This window comes from Dendrobates tinctorius, unplaced genomic scaffold (genome assembly GCF_039654945.1).
Source record: "Dendrobates tinctorius isolate UK_male_01 unplaced genomic scaffold, ASM3965494v1 ptg000223l, whole genome shotgun sequence".
Lineage (NCBI taxonomy): Eukaryota > Metazoa > Chordata > Amphibia > Anura > Dendrobatidae > Dendrobates > Dendrobates tinctorius.
Genome location: NW_027361890.1, coordinates 3,069,517 through 3,094,544, shown reverse-complemented (window position 1 = coordinate 3,094,544; position 25,028 = coordinate 3,069,517). Strand labels below are relative to the sequence as shown.

The 25,028-nt window shown below is 39.9% G+C and overlaps 1 protein-coding gene across 1 annotated transcript in view; it reads right to left on the bottom strand.

Annotated features, from left to right (window-relative positions):
• LOC141059045 (BPI fold-containing family C protein-like) overlaps positions 1 to 25,028 on the bottom strand; it is a 68,559-nt gene that overhangs the window by 31,430 nt on the left and 12,101 nt on the right. Inside the window, exons 2-10 of the mRNA XM_073555255.1 lie at positions 23,040 to 23,161; positions 19,053 to 19,164; positions 17,832 to 17,960; positions 16,532 to 16,687; positions 6,766 to 6,829; positions 4,080 to 4,140; positions 2,545 to 2,636; positions 1,166 to 1,345; positions 1,023 to 1,070 (exon numbers count right to left, since the gene is read on the bottom strand). Of these exons, the coding sequence (XP_073411356.1) occupies positions 1,023 to 1,070; positions 1,166 to 1,345; positions 2,545 to 2,636; positions 4,080 to 4,140; positions 6,766 to 6,829; positions 16,532 to 16,687; positions 17,832 to 17,960; positions 19,053 to 19,164; positions 23,040 to 23,148 (951 nt within the window). The 5' untranslated portion in view covers positions 23,149 to 23,161. The remainder of the gene's footprint in view (positions 1 to 1,022; positions 1,071 to 1,165; positions 1,346 to 2,544; positions 2,637 to 4,079; positions 4,141 to 6,765; positions 6,830 to 16,531; positions 16,688 to 17,831; positions 17,961 to 19,052; positions 19,165 to 23,039; positions 23,162 to 25,028) is intronic.

Below are 25,028 nucleotides of genomic sequence, written 5' to 3'. Positions count from 1 at the left end.
GCCCAGTCACCATGGCTAATGGTTGCAGTGTGATCTCAGCAGCAGCAGCAGAGATGGACACTGAGGAGACATCATTCAGTCTAGCAGATTAATGTTCAGAAAGTACTATACATCCATTCTGACATTTTGCTTAGAGCAGAAAATGTATTGGAAAAATCTGGTGATAAACCTGTTTTAATATCAATGGTGACTGTGTGTTTTCTGCATCTACCCCTAATGTGCATCTACGAGAGAATTTGTACTAAACAAAACAATTGCATCCACTTTATGATCTCATTCTCATGTTCCCTTCTGGAGCAGATCTCTGTGCTAGACATTATGCACATTTCAGAAAACAAAAAACACAAATATCCTAAAATAAAAAAGTAAACTGCAAATAATGCATAAAGGTAATAATAATAAGGGTATTTAGTAAACATAATTTTGATCAAAATAATGTACAAGCCATCCCGCCACGTCACGGCAACCCTTGTGGGACAGTACCTACTCTAGTATTTAAAACCTTTCCACTTGCCAAGTGATGTGAATGTGACCATGGATCAAGCGACTGAACCACTAGTAAAAGCTTAGGCCAGACAGGATGGTTTTCCCAGCTCAGAAAGAGGGCGGTCACACCCATATATGCACTGAATGCACAATGAAATGAATGAAAAACTGGAGTCTGAACTGCGAAAGTAAGTTAATGTGTATGCACAATGTAAGTGCATATTAACACATGACCATTACACAGATAAATTAAAAACAAAAAACACAAAAATCCTAAAATAAAAAATTAAAAGTAAACTGCAAATAATGCATAAAGGTTTTTTTTTTATTATGCACATTTCAGCTGACTAGTTGTACCAAATCAGATGAGACAATAAAATCAGTTGATACAAAAGCATCCAATAACTAGATCACCTCAGAAATTCAGCACATCAAGCAAGAATAACCTGATCATAACTTTACCTTCCTGATGATTGCACAGGAAATCCTAAAAAGCTTATTATATACTAATCTAGCCATTAATATAATACACTCACCTCTGGTATGTAGTTAGCTAACTCTGAAGTTGTTAACTCTTTGGAGCCCTGCACAATATAATTATTGAAATTGTCAGCAACAGGTAAGACAACAATATACTTACTATGTGTGCACTACTATCCTAGTGAGTCATCATGCTTACCATCATTTGAGAGACCTGAAAAGTCATAAAACCAGCAGAGTAGTAAGCAGAACATAGGGACTCCAATGAAGACTGGGATATTCCAATATAAAGCATAGCTCCATTCTGGACCGGAATGGTTATGGGTGCAGGAGAGAAGGTATTCCCATTATGGGATGCATTAGGTGAATGGAAATGACCCTGTATGGAGGAGATTTTTCTTTTTAACTTACATTCATATTTTAACGCCCTAGTTTGGAAGTTTTCTTACATATTCGGTGCATACAAAAGACAAAAATACAGATTAATTCTACATGTAAGGTAATTATATTTACTTGTGATAATGATTAACAATGTGCTACTCTTTACATTTGGTCTAGTTTTCAAAGTACCAAACAATCAGGACATACACGCAGGGGTGGACATACCATTGGTGTAGCAGGGGCCCCCAGAGGTAAGGACATGAAATTATTTCTCTCAGAAAATTACAATTACACATTTTGTAATACACAAGTTTATTCCCTTTGTGTGTGTTGGAACAACACCCAAAAAACAGGGAAAAAAGACAAATTGGACATCATTTCACAAAAAACTCCAAAAATGGGCCTGACAAAATTGTTGCCACCTATCCAAAATTCTGTTTTGTAAGTATCACATCTTGAAAATGGATGTAGTAAAAATATATGTGGCTGCTGAAAAAAAGGAGACACAAGAAAATTGGCCCATCATTAAAGACTTCAAGTGAAAATAAGTTATTACCTATCCACAGGATAGATGATGCCTTATTGATTAGTGGAGGGTCCGACCAAGGCACCAATTGGTTAGGAAGGAAAATATTTAGATGTGATAAGGAACTTTTATGCCTGTTACAAAATAGAGCATTAGGTTGGATGCTAAACTGTCATTCCATTCATTGTCTATGGCTTGGGTCTGCTGTAAAAAGCCATAGGCAGTGATCGACAGCCTCATTGAGAGTGAATGGAACAGCAGTCAAGCACGTGCACTGCCATTACATTACAATGGACTAGAAGTTAACAGATCTGCCAATCGCGGCAGATCCCAGCGGCATGAACATCACTGATCGACAAGTTATCACCTATGCTATATATAGATGATAGCTTGTTTTCAACGGGCAACTACTACTTTAAGACACATTTAGGTTTGATGGCTAAAGGGTTAAAGAAACAGAAAAGATTTTTTTTTTACCCTGGAAGATTAAACAATGAAGGCTCTGATGAAGAAGTGGCAAATATTGCAGAATTGTATCATTTTACAATAAACGACTTTTATTTGCTGAATCTAGAAGATAGCACAAACAACTGAATGCTATTTTTGGCAAGTAATGAGCCTTGGAATACTATCTTACCAAAACTTTAGTATTGCAGATGGGAAACACTCACCTTTAATCCCATGTTAGCATAGAGATCTGAAATTTCTGGATTACCCACAAGCGATAGGTCAAACTTGATTAAATGATTTAGAGTCAAATTCACTGAAACACAATGTAATACAATAATATTACTCTATCAATGATTATCCCATGTTTTTAAGTAATAAAAAGCTCAGGAACAGACAATTTGGTTGTAGAAGAAAAATGTCAGACTACAGCTCTATGCAAAAATATCATTATTACGTCATCACAATTTTGGGTAGGATTGATGGGCTAAAGCCCCATATAGATGTCTTGTGCTATCCGTGTTTTTTTTATATGTACCTGTTATAGTTTATGGAGCTATTCACATGTCCTTGTTTTTTCACGGTCTGTGTGTGTGTGCACAAATTGCGGAGTCATGTCCCCTTTTTTCAGTATCACTGATTAAAAATGCCAATACAATTCTATGGGTCTGTGAAAAACACGTATAGCACACAGATGTCATTCATGTGCCATCCATGTACTGTAATGTGTAATGTACCATATTTTTCAAACTATAAGATGCACCCCAAATTTTCAGAAGGAAAATAGGGAAAAAAGTTAGTGTGTCAAATGGGTGTCCGTTTTACAGTCCGAATTCAGCTTACCAGGGGTAGAAGTCGGCAGCGCTGATGGTTCAGTGATGATCTGACTCCCATCCCAGGTCGGTGCAGCAGGTTCGGCAGCATTCGGTGTTGTGTAGGCTTTACTGACATTTTGTGAAAGCCCCGAGCCCCGCACTTCCATTGCTGCAATGCGGTGACCTCCAGGAAAATGGCCACCGAAGACAGATTGAGATCTTGGCACTGAGATTTCATCTTCCGAGATATCGGAACGAGATCAAATTGCCGAGATCTCAATCTGCACATGTCTTGACTCCGGCGGCCATTTTGCCAGAGGCCACCGCATTGGAGCAATGCAAGTGCAGGCGCTCTGGGCTTTCACAAAACATCAGCAGAGCCCGTGCACTACCATGCACCGCCGCACCAGCCTGGGATGGGAGTCAGATCATTGCCCTGCAGTGTCGGACCAACGAAGACCCCCTCTTCCCAGCCCAGTGCCAGCAGAATCACTTGACTCCTGCTGCCGCCACACTAATGGTAAGTACATTCAGATTGTAAGATACACCCGCATTCCCCCCCCCCAATTTTTTGGGAAAAAATGCATCTTATAGTCTGAAAAATATGATATTTAACATTGCAAAGCATACCAGAAGCTTTTAATTAATTTATTTATTTATCCATCTGTGAAAAACATTGATGACACAATGATGGTAAAATAGACACGCGGACCATACATTGATGACACACTGATCCAAAACATTGATAATATCGGTACAATTTCATCAGGTACATGTTTAAACACAGATGTATGAATGAGGCATAATAGAGCGGATTATATTTCCCTATAGTTACTCAATGATGCTAGTACTAAAACCACATACATGACATTAATATTTGAACAATTGCTGATGTGTTACCAACCATTTCATACCCTTTTTGGCAGTGCATTTCTGGTACTTACAGTTTAACTGATTAAATGACTGATCCCATTTCTTTACTTCATTTCTCATAGATGAACACAACTATAATAGAGACCGTAGATTACATGATATAATGTATTATAATCCACATAGTGAAACAAGTATATAAGATTTATGCGCTGTACACATCTCTCTTCTAGCTTATATTGGAGGTATGAGTCTGCAGTATTCCCGGGCATATACTTATTATTTTAATCTATCGCTCAGTACTGTATAGGAGAGTGCAACAGACTACACCTTCCTATATAATATAAAAATTAAAAAAAAATGTTGCTACTTCTGCATAGGGGTGGACATTATTATTATTTATATAGCACCATTGATTCCATGGTGCTGTACATGAGAAGGGGTTACATACAAATTAGAGATATCACTTACAGTAAACAAACTAACAATGACATACTGATACAGAGGGGAGAGAGGACCCTGCCCTTTCGGGCTTACATGCTACAGGATGGTGGGGAAGGAGACAGTAGGTTGGTGGATTTCAGCAGTTTCGGTGTTGGTTGAGGTGATATCACCGGTAGTGGTGAGAGAGAAGGAGGTAGCGGGGTCATTGCAGGCTGTAGGCTTTCTTGAAGAGGTGGGTTTTCAGGTTCCGTCTGAAGGATCCAAATGTGGTTGATAGTCGGACTTGTTGGGGCAAAGAATTCCAGAGAATAGGGGCTATTCGGGAGAAGTCTTGGAGGCGGTTGGGTGAGGAGCGAATAAGTGTGGAGGAGAGAAGGAGGTCTTGGGAGGACCGGAGATTATGTGAAGGAATGTATCGGGAGATTAGTTCAGAGACATATGGGGGAGAGAGGTTATATAACTGGTGTAACCTGTGCAGTCAAACAGGGGCCCCAGGAGATAAGGGGGCCATTTCTACCTCTAAAGCAGGTGGATTTGTACTTTACAATTCTGATCGCTGCTGTTTAACCATTTAAATTACTCTGTCAATCTCCGACCCAATTACACATCCGGTGATGCAAATACAAGGTGCCAGTGCATTGTCAAGATAGCCAGGGCCCAATGGCTGCCATTTTAGTCCTTCCATGAAGCACAACCTCTAGTTGATCTTCAATGGTGAATGTATTTTCTTATATACTACATTATTCTATTTCAGTATGTAAAGGAAGTATTCTTTAGGGAGCAGGTGTCCCTAATGGGACTAAAATAAAAAGTAAAAAATTATACAAATGTTTTAACATAAAGTAAAAATATCAAATTTTGAATCACCTCCTTTTCCCAGTTTCAAATTGAAGAAATGAAAAAAAGAAACATATTTAGTATTGCCATGTCCCTAAAAAAATGAATCTATCAAAATATAAAATTAATTAAGCCATATTGTAGATGCCATAGTAAGAAAAATAATCAAAAGCTTGATTTGAAGTTTTTCAATAATTGCACTCTAAAAATGCAATAAAAAGCTATCAAAATATTGCATGTATCCCATCATAGTGTCAAACAAAACATCAGTTTTGTGATGTAAAAAAATCAAGATCTCTTACAATTACATCATTGGAAAAAAAAAAGATGGGGGACTCAGAATATGGCAATAAAATATTGACTTTTTTGATCATTTGACCAAACTTGGATGGTTTTTCTCGTTTTCCAGTATGTTATATGGTAAAATGAACAGTGTTATTTAAATAACTCGATCAAGCACAAAACAAGCCTTCATATGGATATATCACGACAGGAAAAAAAAAGCTATTACTCTTGGAAGAAGGGGAATAAAAAATAAGAATTGGTGTGGTTGGAAGGGGCTTGCCTCTTTTAAGGAATTACACAAACAACAATTACCAGTTTTAAGACAAGGCTCCTCCAAGAGAATCGGGGCAATTATGCTATTGACACATATTTTGGTGGTGCAAAATTGCAATTAAATTCAATAACATGCAATCAAAACACATGTTCACCAAAATTGTAGCGATAAAAACATCAGCTCTCACCCAGCTCCAGATCCTGAAAAATAGGGTTTCTGAAAATGGCGCTTTTTATATCTTTACAAACTTTGGATTTTTTTTTCACCATTTATATAAAAAAAAGAACTTATACTTGTTTAGTATCTGGGTACTCATAATGACCCAGACAATCAAAATGCCAGGTCAGCTTTTGCATTTAGTAAACATGGTAAAAAAAAACATAAAACAATTATGGAATTGCACTTTTTTTTGTAATTTCACTTGGAATTTTTTTCCCGTTTTTCAGTAAATATAACGATAAAGTCAATAATGTTATTCAAAACTAAAACTCGTCCCACAAAAAACAAGCCCTCACACGGCCATATTAACAGAAAAATAAAAAAGTTATGGCTCTTGGAAGTAGGGGCGCGACATAGGTTCTCTATATGTATATGCACATAACCAGAATAAGTATTAACTTTTCATAAATACAATCCCTGACTTCAGATTATCGCATGCACAGCATTATTTCAGTGCTTATCCTCAGGGAAGTTGCAACAAACCAAATACTTTCCTTGCAATTGTTGCTGCAGAGGATTTTATGATGATTGTTAATCCGTGTAATGCATGGATACATCATGTCTACCAGAATGGAATCTGCTTTCTTCCTAACAGAGTCCATGTACAGGTGTTGTCCTGATAAGACAACCCTCTTTACCAAAAAGCTTACAATCTTATATTCATTAGGACTAGGGCATCTAAACACTCTAGAGCCGCTCACCTGCTGAGTAACACTTCGTTTTACGACAGTTTCAATGGGTTCTTTTAGGCTGTCAAAGACATAGCTAGAAAATAGAGAAGAATTATTCTAAGAGCTGCATGGTGGAATACAGTAAAAGCTTAGTCATTGTCCGGTTTTGTGTGTTAAACTATTTGGACAGAACATGTAGATAAAGTGATGGTAGTCCAGCACTCAGTATAAAAAGTAATTTCTTCTTTATTTCATCAAAATACACATGATAGAAAAATTTTATACAAAGGTAAACCAACGCATTTCGAGAGGGAAAAAAAGCCTCACTTACTCATGGTATTCAATAAACTGCACTACGTGAATGTTCTCTTTATAACACGGAGGACATGAGAAGTAGATCCTATAAGGCACTGCGGTCATTAAAACCTAAACAATGTTTTCTGAATACAATCCTTTGTTAAGATCTATTGGTTGGTACATAGGATTTATAGATGATATCCTCATGTACATTTTCTCATAGCACTATTACTTTTTTAATCTGAAATTAATCGGGGGTCCAAAGTCAAGGGAAATCATTGTAGGAATTAATAGGAAACCCACTGCCAAAATGACTATTTTAGAGGCTACTAACAATCTCTCGAAACCTACAGTGAAAAGCAGTACAGTGTCAGAGTATAACAGGGAATTAAGATCCTGTTCACATTGTCTAGACTACAAAAAGGAATTAAATATTGCTGATAGCAGGTTGACTGCAAGAGGATATAAGAGGATGCTTAAAAGAGCCAGAAATATGACATCCAATCTCATTCGTAAGAGTAACAAATGGGATAATCAGTGCAGTTATCCAGTAAATTGTGTGACCAAATATTATCAAGAAATATTTACCCACTCTATTTCAGGATAATAAATCTAAAAGGATCTTGGATTAAGAATGTCATTATACAGGGTGTCTGTAAAGTCATGGTGCACTTTTGACCAGTCACTGGATAGCAACAAAAATAATAGAAATGTGAAATCTGCTCCAAATAGAAGAAAAACTCTCCGACTTTCATACCTATTCATCGCAGTCCGATGTGGGCTCCATTTGTTGCCCTGCACACATCCAAACGATAGTGAAGTTCTTGCTACACACGGGTAAGGACGTCTGGTGTAACAGAGTGAATAATATCTGTGATTCTCTGTTTTCAGTGATTAATGTCATTGATACATTTAATGTACACATGTTGCTTCACATAACCCCAAAAGTAAAAGTCAAAGGCCGTCAGATCCGGGGACTGTGGTATACTTGTATACTTTCCAGTGACTGGTCAAAAGTGCACCATGACTTAACGGACACACTGTATATTTAAAAGAGGTACCACTTTAGGAAATATACTGTGATCTTCCATGTTTATTTCTAACTCCCTCAGGGCATAAACTTGGTTAACCCCTTAATGACCAGAGGTATTTTTGGCTTTGCATTTTCATTTTTCTCTCCCCTTCTTCCCAGAGACAAAACTTTTTTACTTTTTTGGTCAAAATGGCCATGTGAGGGCTTATTTTTTATGGGACGAGTTGTACTTTTGAACGACACCATTGGTTTTACCATGTCGTGTTCTTGAAAATGGGGAGAAAAATTCCAAGAGAGGTGAAATTGCAAAAAAACTGCAATCCCACAGTTGTTTTTTGCATTTTTTTCACCATGTTCACTAAATGCTAAAACTAATCTGACATTATAATTCTCCAGGTCATTATGAGTTCATAGACACCAAACATGTCTAGGTTCTCTTATATTTAAGAAGTGAAAAAAAACCCAAATTTTGTTAAAAAGAAAAAAAAGCGCCATATTCCAATAACTGTAACATCTCCATTTTTTTCGTGATCTCGGGTTGGGTGCCGAGCAGACAATTTTAATTATACAATTTTGGAGCAGATACAATCTTTTGATCGCCCGTCATTGCATTTTAATGCAATGTTGCGACGACCAAAAAAAGGTAATTCTGGCGTTTTGAATTGTTTTCTCATTACACCATTTAGCGATAGGGTTATTTTTTTTTATATTGATAGATCGGGCCATTCTGAATGCGGAGATGCGAAATATGTGTTTTTTTTGTTATTGTTTTATTTTGAATGGGGCGAAAGGGGGGTGATTTGAATTTGTATATATTTTTTTATTTTTTCATATTTTTAAAAACATTTTTTTTACCTTTGTCATGCTTAAATAGTCTCCATGGGAGACTAGAAGCTGCCATAATCTGATTGGCTCTGCTACATACAGGCGATAATCAGATCAACTGTATGTAGTAGAATTGCTGACTTGCTATGAGCGTCGACCACCAGGCAGAGCTCATAGCAATCCAGCATTGACAACCATAGAGGTCTGCACGAAACCTGTGGTTGTCATGCCGACCCATCGGTGACCCCAATGGGCGGATTTCCGGCGCGATTGCTGTAATCGCATGTTTAATGCCACTGTCAGAGTTAACGGGTTAATAGCTGTGGGTGGATCGCTATTCCACCCATGGCTGTTCCGGGCACATGTTAGGCTGGTTTCACACTTGCGTTTTTTTTCGCGGTATTTTAGCGCTAAATAGCGCATGCGTTTTTTTTCCTATACTTTGCATGGGATGCGCTTATGTGCGCATACACATGCGTTTGTACGCGTTTTTCCGCGCATGCGTTTTTTTGCGGTATGCGCTCGGGCGCACAAAATGCATCCTGTTGCATTTTTTGGGCGTCCGACTTGCCTCAAAAAAACGCATGCGCGCAATGCGTTTTTTTACAGCAAGACACCCATTATAAGTCTATGGGTGCGCATATGTGCGCATTGGCATGCTTATGTATGCGTTTTTTTGCACATGCGTTTTTTTTTGTTAACCATGGAATTTAGGGGTTTGGGTTAGAGTTAGGGTTAGTTAAGGGGGTTTAGGGTTAGGGTTAGGGTCAGGGTCAGGGTTAGGGTCAGGGTCAGGGTTAGTTAGGGTTTAGGGTTTGGGTTAGGGTTAAGTATGGTTTGGTTAAGGGTTAGGGTCAGGGTTAGGGTTAGGGTCAGGGTTAGGGTTAGGGTCAGGGTTAGGGTCAGGGTTAGGGTTAGGGTTAGGTTTAGGGTCAGGGTTAGGGTTAGTTAGGGTTTAGGGTTTGGGTTAGGGTTAAGTATGGTTTGGTTAAGGGTTAGGGTCAGGGTTAGGGTTAGGGTCAGGGTTAGGGTTAGGGTTAGGGTTAGGGTCAGGGTTAGGGTTAGGGTTAGGGTCAGGGTTAGGGTTAGGGTCAGGGTTAGGGTCAGGGTTAGGGTTAGGTTTAGGGTCAGGGTTAGGGTTAGTTAGGGTTTAGGGTTTGGGTTAGGGTTAAGTATGGTTTGGTTAAGGGTTAGGGTCAGGGTTAGGGTTAGGGTCAGGGTTAGGGTTAGGGTTAGGGTTAGTAAAGTCATGGTTTGGGTTAGTGTGAGGGGCCACCTAATGTTGGAAAAACCGCAAACGCCGTAAAAACGCACTAAAAACGCATACAAACGCATAAAAACGCTGCGTTTTTTTCATGCATGCTCATAAAAATGCTTGAAAAAAACGCAGCAGTTGTATGCTTTTGTATGCGTTTTTTCAATGCGTTTTTTTGCGGGAAAAACGCGCTGCAAAAAAAAGCAAGTGTGAAATTAGCCTTAGCTGTTCAAAAGAGCTGGCATGTGCTGGGAAAGAAGTGGGCTCAGTGCCGGAGCCCACATCAAAGGGAGGTAGTCCGACATCAGCGTACTATTACGCCTGATGTCGGAAAGGGGTAAATCCAGCAAAATGTTTTCAAAAAGTAGACAATATTATTATATGATTCATTTTATTACTTAAATAAATAAGATTGACTGATTAATAAACATAATACACAAAGGAGAACATAAAAAGTGTTATAAAAAGAAGGGGGAGGGGGATGAATGTCGTACAGTATATCAATATTTCCAATTATAGAATGTGCACTGTGCATGAAAATTAATTTAAATACACAATTGATGGATGTTATTAAATGTAAACTAAAATAAATATAATTGTCTAGTGATCAAACAAGCAAAATGATCATTTCAAGTCAGATAAATAAATATTGCACAATGATGCAGTATTCAAGATCCCATGTGAGGGATCAAAAAAGATTCTTGCAACACCCAAAGAATTGAAGACATCATACTGCCAAAGTATGGCACAAGACAGCAACCTCACATTGCTCCATTGCGAGTTTCGCTATCTCTTTGAAAGGGAGAAATTTGAGTGTTGTCAGGGTGCAATTAGATTTTAAGTGCTGTAGTGCTTTATGGGATCTATTCCTCATGTGCTCTGTTTGATAAAGAGGACAGTCACATTGTGTGGTTTGTTATACACCATGAGTAAGAGCAAAGTAAGTTTTGTTTCACTTTGTTTTTAATTTTTCTATCATGTGTATTTTGAAGAAATAAAGAAGAAATTGCTTTTTCTCCTGAGTGCTGGACTGCCTCCACTTTGTGTATATGTTCTGTCTCTGGAACGCCAGCCCTGCTATTTTTCTTTGTGCACCAAGGAATTCAATAATATCGCTTGTTTTCTATAGAGTCCTAAGCTGATACCTTAATACCCATACTAAATGTCGCTGACTGATCTTGCCATAAGGAGTCCACAACCACAGAAGCTAATATCCTGTGTCCCCCTGGTGTTGATAGTACCAAAACCACAAAGAGTAGAGTTTGCAGAGACAAGTAGCTATTAAGAGATAAGAAAGTATCCAAAAAGGGTCTGGTGTACTAGTGACCCTAAACTACCTCTATCTAAACTGCGTCTAAAGGACTCAAGAATTTAGCAAACCTTCCACTGTTTGCAATAAACAAATCAAAGAAGAACAATTTAAATAGCTCAATGCAACTAACATAAAAAGTGGCTTCTCCAAATCCAACATAAAGTGCCACTTCTACTGACTATTTCAGTCTTAGAATTGTTCAACCCCCTTCAATGCAAGCATCTTTTTTACCTAGCAGAGCCCCTATTGCTGAATATAACCTGCTGCAAATATGAAACAGAGCCAGAGACTGCCTTCCGACAGTATTTCTGAGGAATCTTAGTCAATTCCTAATGTGCAATGTTATGAGTTCATTTTCTCCTTCACCTCTGATGTCTGATGAACTCCCTCTGCTGGTGAAAGGAGGTAGTGAACTTGATCAGGATGGGAAGAACCTGTCATCTGGGCAGGCGAAGTGTGATTGGACATCCGGAGTTTCTGAGTGGATATAAGGTAGCTGACGCCCTGCTGGGTTGCTGGTGATCCTTTCTGCTCTGAGCTCTGGCATCCAGTTTAGTTCCTGTCTACTAAAAGCTAAGTTTTTGCTCTGCTATTTTTCCATGAGATTTTGTCTGCTTACTTAGTGTTTGTTTTCAGCCTGCCCTGGTTGGGACGGGCTGAACTCCATTTTTGTCTCTGATCAGTTGATCTCTTTGCTCTGTCTTCAGAATATACCTGAGTGCTGATATAGTGATTTTGAAGTCTAGTGACTTCAGGGCCTTTTTTATCAGACGTGTTGGACATTATTTTTGACAGGGTTTTTTGCGGATTGCAGCCAGCATCTTTTCTGTCCTGTCCTATCTAGTTAGTTGGGCCCAATTGTTTGCTCAGCCTGTCTTTCTGTCTGTGTTTGTGTTTTCATCTGTTTTTCACCGACAATACATGTTGGGGGCTGTCTATTGCTTTGGGGTCTGCTCTGGGGCAGTTTAGATTTCCCCTTTCTTTCTTTAGGCTTATTTAGCCCTCCGGCTGTGACGAGGGGTCTAAGGCACTGTAGGAACCCCCCACGGCTACTGTTAGTTGTGGTGAATAGGATCAGGGGTCTGCAATCCGCTAGCTACCAACCTCTCCGGTTTTCTGGGCTTAGCTTGTGTTTTTGTTTTTTCCTCCTCCGGTGACTCACTCATAACAGAATCACCAGCCATACCGCAGATTCTAGGGTACTCAATAGCAGGAAGGAATTGTAAAAAAAAAAAAAAAAAAGGTGTCAGAATTTTTTTTTGTGTGTATATTTTTTCCTCTATTTCTTTGAGGCCGTAGGGGGAATTTTTTCTCAATGGAGATTAAGCAATTTTCTGATCGTGTGGAGCAGCTTGCTTCTGAAGTGCGGGGAATTTCCGCCTATCTTGCTCATTCACATGCTGCTGAACCAAAGGTGTTTTTTGGGGATCGGTCTAAATTTTTGAATTTTAAGAATAATTGTAAATTATTTTTTGCCTTGAAGCCTAACTCATCGGGGAGCTCTGCGCAGCAGGTTAAAATTGTCATCTCTTTGCTGCGCGGCAATCCCCAGGATTGGGCGTTTTCTTTGAAACCTGATGATCCTATCCTAACTAATGTGAACGCATTATTTCAAGCCTTGGGGTTGTTGTATGATGAACCTAATGCTATTGATTAGGCTGAAAAAGCCCTGTTGGCATTGAGCCAGGGTCAGGATTCTGCAGAGTTGTACTGTCAAAAATTCCGAAAGTGGGCGGTCCTTACTATCTGGAATAATGGTGCCTTGGCAGCTCTCTTTCGGAAGGGTTTGTCAGAAACCGTAAAAGATACTATGGTGGGATTTCCTGTTCCCTCTGGTCTTGACGATTCTATGTCATTAGCCATTCAGTTTGATCGGCGTTTGTGTGAACGCAAGACTGCACGAGAGGTGTTGCCACCTGTTGAACAAATGTCTGAACCTATGCAATGTGATAGAGTTTTGTCTAGGGCGCAACGTCAGGAGTTCAGAAGGCGTAATAAGCTGTGTTTTTTTTGTGGAGATGCCTCTCATATGATTGCTGTCTGCCCTAAACGAGAGAAACGGTTTGCACACACATTTGCTGTGGGTGGTGTTCAACCTAAGTTTCTTCTGGCAATTACTCTGATCTGCTCCTTGTCCACATTTTCCGCTAAGGCCTTTGTGGATTCCGGAGCGGCTCTGAACCCGATGGACTTGGATTTTGCTAAACGTTGTGGGTTTCCTATGACACCTCTGCGGACGTCTATCCCTTTGAGGGGTATTGATGCTACTCCTTTGGCGAAGAATAAACCTCAGTTTTGGACCCAGGTGGTAATGCGGGTCGCCCCAGACCATCAAGAAAATTGCAGATTTTTGGTGTTGCATAATTTGCATGATACCATTGTTCTGGGGTTTCCCTGGTTGCAAATCCATAATCCAGTTTTGGATTGGAAATCTTTGTCTGTGGTGAGTTGGGGTTGTCGGTGTGCCCTTAGTGATGCTCCTGTTTTCTCCACCTCTCCCCAGTCGCATGATGTTCCTGACTATTTGGCTGATTTTTATGATGTATTTAGTGAGAATGAATCTGCGTCTTTGCCTCCTCATAGGAGTTATGACTGTGCAATTGAGCTGAGCCCTGGGTGTAAATTTCCCAAGGGTCGACTTTTCAATTTATCTGTACCTGAGCATGAGGCTATGCGATCCTATATTAAGGAGTCGTTGGAGAAGGGTCATATTAGACCATCCTCTTCACCCTTAGGTGCTGGTTTTTTTTTCGTGGCCAAGAAAGATGGTTCATTAAGGCCTTGTATTGACTATCGTTCCCTCAACAAAATTACTGTTAAATATCAGTATCCGTTACCCCTGATTTCTGATCTATTCTCCAAAGTTTAAACCTAGATTTATTGGACCTTACAAGATTTTGGAGATTCTTAATCCAGTCTCTTTTCGATTGGCTCTTCCTGCTACATTCAAGATCCATAACGTGTTTCATAAGTCTCTGTTAAAGAGGTTTGTTGAGCCAGTTGTTCCTGTGGTGGCACCTCCTGACCCTGTATTGGTTGAAGGTAATGTGGAATATGAGGTTGAGAAGATACTGGATTCTCGTCTAGCTAGACGGAGACTCCAGTATTTGGTTAAATGGAAGGATTATGGCCAGGAGGATAATTCTTGGGTCTCTGCATCCGATATTTCTGCCGAAAGGTTGGTTCGTGCTTTTCATCGGGTCCATCCTGATCGCCCTGGTGGCGTGGAAGAGGGTTCGGTGACCCCTCAAGGGGGAGGTACTGTTATGAATTCATTTTCTCCTTCACCTCTGATGTCTGATGAACTCCCTCTGCTGGTGAAAGGAGGTAGTGAAATTGATCAGGATGGGAAGAACCTGTCATCTGGGCAGGCGGAGTGTGATTGGACATCCAGAGTTTCTGAGTGGATATAAGGCAGCCGACGCCCTGCTGGGTTGCTGGTGATCCTTTCTGCTCTGAGCTCTGGCATCCAGTTTAGTTCCTGTCTACTAAAAGCTAAGTTTTTGCTCTGCTATTTTTCCATGAGATTTTGTCTGCTTACTGAGTGTTTGTTTTCAGCCTGCCCTGGTTGGGACGGGCTGAACTCCATTTTTGTCTCTGATCAGTTGATCTCTTTGCTCTGTCTTCAGAATATACCTGAGTGCTGATATAGTGATTTTGAAGTCTAGTGACTTCAGGGCCTTTTTTATCAGACGTGATGGACATTATTTTTGACAGGGTTTTTTGCGGATAGCAGCCAGCATCTTTTCTGTCCTGTCCTATCTAGTTAGTTGGGCCCCATCGTTTGCTCAGCCTGTCTTTCTGTCTGTGTTTGTGTTTTCATCTGTTTTCACCGACAATACATGTTGGGGGCTGTCTATTGCTTTGGGGTCTGCTCTGGGGCAGTTTAGATTTCCCCTTTCTTTCTTTAGGCTTATTTAGCCCTCTGGCTGTGACAAGGGGTCTAGGGCATCATAGGAACCCCCCACGGCTACTGTTAGTTGTGGTGAATAGGATCAGGGGTCTGCAATCCGCTAGCTACCAACCTCTCCGGTTTTCTGGGCTTAGCTTGTGTTTTTGTTTTTTCCTCCTCTGGTGACTCACTCATAATAGTGCAAGGCCTCCAGTTCACCACTACTGTTGGGTTGTCCAATGAATGATCCCAAAAGTTAAGAAAAGAAATCATTGCTTTGGAAATATAAGAAAAAAAGATACAAAACAATAGCAAAGGTATTGAACATTCCAAGAGATACAGCTGGAAAGATACTTTGCAAGTTCAAAGCAAATGTACAGTGGCAGAAAGAGGAAAACTGAGGAGGCAAGTAAATATTAACCCTAAAGTGACTGCAAAAGATCTGTAACAAGATTTGGTGGCAGCAAGCAGTAAGGTTTCCATTTGCCCAGTAAGGCGCGCAATAAATGCTGAATGTCTCCATCTTTGCCATACACCTCTACTGGTCCAAAAGCACAAGAAAAACTGTACTCCAGTATGCACAAAACCATATAAATAAGGCACAGAAGTTTTTTGATTCTGTTCGTGGACAAATAAATCATAACAAATTTTCTGGGGTCTATGGATCAGCACAGGTGCAAACCACTGATGAAGACAGCCAGTAACCAAACAAAAGAGGGTCTGGCTGCCTAGTGGGAAAAATGCACAAGAAAAAGGCTTGCATAGGACATCAGTCACACAGATAAGTGTGGTGCACAGTGTCTGAACAGCCTATTAATGACGCCCATAGTATTAGGAGGCGGGCTGCTCAGCACTATATATATACATCACACAGAAAAAACCAAGCCAACATAAAGAGGCCTAGCTGCATCCTGCAAAAATGATAAAAAGTGCAAAAAGATATGGGGTATTAGTTACTATTTTGGCCAAAGCAGATAAGCTCGCAACCTGAATGTCACACTTATCTGTGTGACTGATGTCCTATGCAACCCTTATGTCCTTTCTAAGTTGGCAGGTATGCGCAAACAAAATGATTGCTTACAGCATTATGTAGTGCTGTTGCATACAGTAGTTCTCTTTTTTTGTTCTAAACAGAAATAATGTAAGCATGAAAAAAGATGAAAGTCCATACTAGTTTATTACCTTACTCCACCCAACATCTGAATATCAACATCTTGAACACTAGACTGGCAGTCAAGCAGGTATATGGATGGCACACCTGGATCGATTCTTCGAATCCCCATCATGATGTTGACAGATAACCCATTTAAGGTCAGCACAGATGATCCACTATCTTTGCTGAAATTAAAATTAAAAAAATCATTATTTTTCACGGTTTCATCTCTAAAATGGCTTAGTGATCGGACCCAAAGAGTGGTCGTAAATGGCTGCACATCCAGTTGGAAGAATGTCTCAAGTGGGGTACCACAGGGCTCTGTCCTGGGCCCTGTATTGTTCAACATCTTTATCAACGATTTAGATGAAGGAATTGAGGGTAAACTGATTAAATTTGCTGATGACACAAAGCTAGGAGGGATAGCTAATACTAGAGAAGAGAGAGAGAGGATTCAAAAAGATTTAAATAAACTGGAGAAGTGGGCAGCAACTAACAGAATGGTTTTTAACAGGGAGAAATGCAAAGTACTACATCTGGGCAATAAAAATGAAAAAAGCATATATAGAATGGGAGGAATAGGGCTAAGTGACAGAACATTTGAAAAAGACTTGGGTATACTAATAGATCACAGACTGAATATGAGTCAACAGTGTGATGCAGCAGCAAAAAAGGCAAATGCAATTCTAGGATGTATTAACAGAAGCATACAGTCTAGATCACGTGAAGTCATTATTTCCCTCTACTCCTCTTTGGTCAGACCTCATCTGGAATATTGTGTCCAGTTTTGGGCACCACATTTTAAAAAAGACATCAACAAACTGGAGCAAGTTCAGAAAAGAGCGACCAGAATGGTGACCGGTCTGCAAACCCTGTCTTATGAGGAAAGGTTGCAGGATTTGGGAATGTTTAGTTTGCAAAAGAGAAGACTGAGAGGAGACTTAATAGCTGTCTACAAATATCTAAAGGGCTGTCACATTGTAGAAGGATCAACTTTATTCTCATTTGCACAAGGAAAGACTAGAAGCAATGGGATGAAACTGAATGGGAGGAGACACAGATTAGATATTAGAAAAAACTTTTTGACAGTTAGAGTGATCAATGAGTGGAACAGGCTGCCACGAGAAGTGGTGAGTTCTCCTTCAATGGAAGTCTTCAAACAGAGGCTGGACAGACATCTGACTGGGATGATTTAGCGAATCCTGCTTTGAGCAGGGGGTTGGACCAGATGGCCCAGGAGGTCTCTTCCAACTCTACGATTCTATGATTCTATGATTCTATGATTCTATGAAAATGTAGGCGTCAATGTCCAGCAATTGAAGTGCTTACATTAGCCAGGTGTCTAGTTTCCAGTTAGAGTTGATAATAGCTTTGCCATTTTCCATTATTACATGCATTCCAGTCTCAGGCACCCACTGTGAGGAAATAGTTCCATGATGAAACTTTACCATTCGTATCCTAGAACACAAAGAAGCAAGAGGGTTAACTGGTTAATTTTATTATCTAGTTAAATTATTATTAGTATTAGTATCATCTTGATCAGTTGACAGTGGGTCCCGTATAGATTAGATGTGGGTATAACAAACCAAACCTGACAGTAGATGTTGGGAGTAAGCAGGATCAGACATGGTGGGTTTCAACATGCCTGATTCTATATTCTTGCAGGAGATAATCCACTGCCAAATTAGACTGGCAGTGGCTTATTTCCATCTCCTCACTGAAGATGCATTCATGCTTTGACAAGCTAATCATGCATGTTTATGGGGAAGAATATTCTTATTCTTTAATAGTTCAGGCCAAAACACAATCGGTAATATCATATACAGTATGAAATTTTTTTTTTTACATTTTTGCTATTTATGTTTGGGAAAAGGAGGGTGATTGTAGTGTAATCTAACGGTATGTATTTATTTATATACAGTGTATATGTATACATTTTTTTATTTTTCTTAAGTACTATTATTATGTTTAATTATGGTGACTTGAACATGTAATCATCTATGTAGTGCACTTCAATACTATAGTATTGCATTGTATTGTGAAATTGATGATGGATCTCATAGGAGATGGCTTTCATTGAAGATCTCAAGTGGCAGATATGGGGGGAGGCATCAGAAGGCCCTTGACTGCCATGGGAACTGATCGGCACCCACTGATCATGTCTCGCAGAGTGCCGATGCTTGTCAGAAGTGACAGATGCCACTTTGAAATGCTTGATATTGCAGTGATTAAACTGATGCGATCAGAATGCATCATTTATTGTCATTTGTCGGCTATGTTACAAAGCCGGAAGCCACGCTTCATGGAGCGGGCTCAGGAACTAAGCCTACTCTATACACTGATAGCAGAAGGCTGCTTTACATGTACAGTAACTATTGATAAGTCACCAAGGTACTGATCGTACCATGATTCATGTTTGCTGTAATGTTCCGATGACTAAAATAACCTGCTCCTCACCTTACAAGCCTTCCATGAGGAGTAGCTATATAATGCATCCACTGTAATGCTATTCATTATGCATATACTAGTATATCCAAACTGTTTACTCACTGTGTGAACTCATAACTCATATCTTCAGATGCTATGTTTTCTCTCCCGACCATATCTGGTAGCTTGTATACAGTGTTATTTGACATCATTTCACTCACTAGATATTCCACTCCTGCCAAGTAAAATAGAGAAATGTTACCTTGTTTTAAAGAAAAATTTGGTCTTGTACATGAACTCCTTTGAAAAAATTTATAGATATTGGGCACAGAAAGAAAATACTCTTGAACATCTGATGTGATATGCTAATGACCCTCGGCTCCATGTCTGTGAGTGTGAGCCAAGTGTCAGTGCTTTGAACCTCTCGCCAATTCGCAGCACAGCTGTGGAGGGGACAGAGAAATTAATTTCTCCATCTCCTCTGCTGCCGGCAGGAAACAACATCGGATATCACCGACGTTTCACACATTCCTATAGATTTGTGTTAGGCGTCGGGTTCCTGCCACTGCACAGCAGGAATCCAGAAACTTGCACTCGGCGGTCTCCCATTCTCCTTTGGCCGCAGAGGAGCCTGCTCAGCAGACTCGTCGTTCCCAGTGCTGTGCTCAGACCAGCACTGTGGGCTTGCTGGCTGCTGCCACCTCTGGTCCACATATAGCAATGCAGGCAGGCCAGCAGCGAGTCTTTCTAGGGTCTAAGTCCTCCTTTCGGTCCACTGAGCATGCCTGTGGAGTGATCTCCAATTGGAGACCGAAGGTCACGTGCTCAGGTCCTTCTCCAGCTCGGATTGGTCCATCCGAAAGGCCAGGAAGGCCCCGGAAGCACGCGACTATAAAAGGTTCACATGGCCGCTCGGCCATGCGCTAGTATAGACTGCATTATCCGACTATGAGGAGTGAGTGCTGTATGCATGTATGAATGTCTCTGGTGAATGACTCATTAAGAAACCCCTACCCTTGGTATGCATGTATTGTGCAGCCTAGCCTGTTAAGCACCCAGGCTTAGGTGTAGGTAGGACAGAGTCTGAGACAGGCATCAGTCTCCACCAGTGGCTCGGCACGCCTCAGTGCGCGTGCTCTACACTCCGTAGTCAGCGTCTATCGCGGCGTCCGCAGTTGCGGCGCTGCGTGCTCAGAAGGTCTAGAAGGACTCTGACCCCGTGTCCTTGGGGCAGATTTCTGTGACCGCTTTCTGTGCGCTCCTTGGCCGGGCTCTGTGAGCTAAACAGGCTCCGGCATTTATGTCAGCGGTAGTGAGGCTCTGTGAGTTAACAGAGTTCGCTTCTGTTCACACTGGGTGACGTTAACCCACGTGTGATCTTTCCACACCGCTTTATACTCCCGTCATTACCTAGCAGCAGTGTACCACCTCTGCACGGTGGACCCCGGGCTGCGAACGCACCTACTATTTTATAATTTGGTGCGTTCCGCCAGCCCTAACATTTGTATGCTGCGATTGTTTTCGCATGTCGAATTGCCATGTGAAAATTATCACAGATGTGAGCTGCCCCATAGAGTGACACTGGGACAAGTGCAATCAGATTTTTTTAACGCATAGCATTCAACCAATTTATTCACTCCTGTGAGCGAGCCTTCACATTCTGTATTTGGGATTGGCAGCATCATGTGGCCCTCATAAATTAAAAGTGCACACTAAGATGAGAAGATTGCAATTAATTGCCAAAAATAGTGTGCACAGCCGATATAATGCAATCAACATTCATACAGCTTTATTGGTAACATGGACAAACAACTGATTAAAAACATCTAAAAAAATGGAAGCATGATACAATAAACTACCACCACCCCTGAATATTGCATCAAATATATGGGTGAAATGGATATGCCACAGGGAGCACTAGTGAGGCAAGAAAGCTGTTAGTATTAGTAGCACGTCCAACTAATATATAAATAACCCCAAAGAAAAATAGTAACATTGCATGGTATAAGGGTCACAATGAAGTAGATTAGCTGATATTGGAGATGAACTGCAAGCAGAAGGGCAAATGGTAGACAGGAAAAAATATAATGCTTAAATAATACCAGGAGTTCCTGACAAAGCTGTTGCTTAACATCGATGCACATGGGGTTCACTCCCCACACCCCTGTCTTCTGTGTTTTTTGCTTATCATGGCAACTTTTGGTGTTCTAGGAGCATTTTCTATGCACGTGAGGTAGTACCATCTGTGGTAAACGCTCTGCATATTTTCTGAATTTCCCTTCATTTGCTGGCATTATGTAAACATTATTATTTTCCTGCTTACCATTTGCCCTTCTGTTTTCAGTTCATCTTCAATATCCAATATAATATATATATATACAGTTGAAACCAGAAGTTTACATACACTGTATAAAAAGACACACAAGCATGTTTTTCTCAATATCTGACATGAAATCATAACAAACCTTTCCCGTTTTAGGTTAATTAGGATTACCATAATTATTAATATTTGCAAAATTCCAGAATAATATGTGAGAGAATGTTTTAAGGCATTTTTATTATTTACTGCAAAGTCAAAGGTTTACATACATCTCATTAGTATTTGGTACCATTGCCCTTAAACAGAATGACTTGGGTCAAACGTTTGGGATATCTTTCCACAAGCTTCTCACAATAGTTGATCGGAATTTGGGCCCGTTCCTCCTTACAAAACTGATGTAACTGATCCAGGTTTGTAGGATGCCTTGCTTACACTTGCCCTTTCAGTTTTGCCCATAAATTTTCAATAGTATTGAGATCAGGGCTTTGTGATGGCCCCTCCAAAACATTGACTTTGTTATCTTTAAGCCATTTTGTTACCATTTTGTCAGTATGCTTCTTGTCATTGCCATTTGGCAGACCCATTTCCACCCAAGCTTTAACTTCCTGACTGATGTCTTGAGATGTTGCTTCAATATTGCCATATAAGTTTCTTTTTTCTCATGATGCCATCTATTGTGTGAAGTGCACCAGTCCCCCCTGCAGCAAAACAACCAAACAACTTGATGCTGCTACCCCTGTGTTTCACTGTTGGGATGGTGTTCTTAGGCTTCCAAGTTTCTCACTTTTTCCTCCAAATGTAACGATGGTCATTATGCCCAAAAAGTTAAATTTTAGTTTCATCAGACCACAGGACATGTCTTCAAAAATTAAAGTCTTTGTTCACATGTGCATTTGCAATCATTAATCTGTCTTTTTATGTTTCTTTTGGCGTAATGGCTTCTTCCTGCAGAGTGTCTTTTCTGCTTATGTGAATACAGCACTTATTTCATTGTGGACATTCACACAATCTTACCAGCCACTGCCATCATCTTCACAAGGTCTTTTGCTTTTGTCATTGGGTGCACATGTTGGACCAAAGCACGTTCACCTCTGGGACACAAAACCTGTGTCCTTCCTGAGTGGTATGATGACTGGACATTCTCATCTTGTTTGTACTTGAGTATAATTGTTTGTACAGATGAACGAGGCACCATCAGGTAATTTGAAATTGTACCAAAGGAGGATCCAGATTTGTGCAAGTCCAAAATTCTCTTCCTGATATCTTGGCTGGTTTCTTGAGACTTTCACATGATTCTATGCAAAGAAGCAGTGTGTTTCAGGTGTGCATTAAAATACATCCACAGGTGTGTCTCTAATTAACTCAGATGTTGCCAAAAAACCTATTAGAAGCTTCCAAACACATGACATCATCATATGGGCTGTCTAGACTTGTTTAAAGGCATAATAATCTTTGTGTATGTGAACTGTTAATTTTGCAGTAAGTAATAAAAATGCCTTAAAACATTCTCTCTCTCTCATTATTCTGTCTTTTGACAAATATTAATAATAAAATGGGAAAGGTTTGTTCTTATGTCATGTCAGATATTGAGAAAAACATGCATATGTGTATTTTTATATAGTGTATGTAAATTTCTGGTTTCAACTGTATGTATATATATATACTGTATATATTCATATATGTATACATATATACATATATATACACCGTATATACTGTATATGTGTCACAAATTATTACAGTTAGTTAATATTAAGTACGGTAACTAATTATATCAATTTTACTGATACCTTTTTGTAGGCCTTGTTCTGTAATTAGAATCTTGGCCCCAGGGTTTTCTCCATAACAAATAGTGGACAGGGTTAATAGAAGGAAAGTGATACTTGGAACCCACATCATTGTACTTCAATATCTGACAAATGAAATACAACACAAAATGATAGAACATGTAATACATAAGATTAAATCAGATTACTTTTCCTCCTCCATGATGATAAAGAAGATTGATGGTGTCCACCTTCCACTGACTTCTATGGTTCCAGAGAAAACGTAAACATATACTGTATATTATTACAGGCTGTATTGCTAAGTGTCACAAACTATGTGACTTGAATACAGCAAAAGTTCCATTGACTTACTTTTATACTCTCTGACATTAATAATTACTGTGCATCAATTTCTGAAGTTTGAGTTAATAAGATATGTTCAGACAGTCTTTTGATGAGGATGTTGGTACAGATTCTGTTTCAAAATCTGTATAGAAAACGATAATGTGAATAAGCCCCGTTTTGATCATGGCAAACATGGCATGAATCTAACACTCATCTCTTTCTTCTTCATACAGATACAGTATATATTTCATTCATCTACGGTATTGCATTCATCCCATTTAAAGCATGAACCCTCATTTTAATCTGGGCAGCATATATTAGTGGTATATATATTTCATTCATCTATTGAATTCATCCCTTTTAAAGCCTGGACCCTTATTTCAAACTGTGCAGCATGTATTAATGGCACAGATGAATCTCACAAAATTAGAATATCATCAAAAAGTTAACTTATTTCAGTTTTTAAATACAAAAAGTGAAACTCCATTATAGAGTAATTACAAACAGAGTGATTTATTTCAAGTGTTTATTTCTGTTAATGTTGATGATTGTGGCTTACAGCGAATGAAAACTCAAACGTCATTATCTTAATAAATTAGAATCCTCTATAACACCATCTCGAAAAAATTATTTTTAAAATCTAAAATGTTGGCCTACTGAAGTGTATGTTTAGTAAATGCAGTCAATACTTGGTCGGGACTCCTTTTGCATCAATTACTGTATCAATGCGGCGTGGCATGGAGGCAATCAGCCTGTGGCACTGCTGAGGTGCTATGGAAACCCAGGTTGCTTTGATAGCAGCCTTCAACTCATCTGCATTGTTGGGTCTGATGTCTCTCATCTTCCTCTTGACAATACCCCATAGATTCTCTGTGGGGTTAAGGTCAGGTGAGTTTGCTGGCCAATCAAGCACAGTGATACTGTTGTGTTATGAGTTCACCTGGGCAGGCAGAAGGCTCTACCTGCCCTGAAGAGAATCGAGGATGAAACCCAAAGTTACAAAAAAAAGGTGACATCAAAGTGGCCGAACTAGCTCTATTATTTAAAGCAAATTCGGCCAAGGGCAAAAATGAAACCCAGTCATCTTGATCAGCAGAAATAAAACATCTCAAATACGACTCCAAAGTCTGGTTTGTTCTCTCCGTCTGCCCATTGGTCTGAGGGTGAAACGCAAAGGAGAAGGACAGCTGAATTCCCAGCTTGGAACAAAAAGTCCTCCAAAATCTAGAGACAAACTGAACTCCTCTGTCAGATACAATGTTCTCTGGAATCCCATGCAAGCGAACCACCTGTTGCAAAAACAAGGGCACCAACTCTGAAGAAGATGGCAACTTAGAGAGTGGTACAAGATGGACCATCTTAGAGAATCTATCACAAATCACCCAAATCACAGTCATTCTCTGAGAGTCAGGCATATCAGAGATAAAATCCATTGAAATATGGGTCCATGGCCTCCTGGGCACCGGCAAAGGCATCAACAACCCACTGGAGCGAGAACAAGGTTTAGACCAAGAGCACATCCTACAGGACTGCACAAAATTCCTGACATCACGAGACAAGGCGGGCCACCAAAAAGACCGACTCACCAAATCTCTAGTACCAAAAATACCTGGATGACCAGCCAATGCGGAGCAATGAACCTCAGACATCACTCTCTTCCTCCACTGG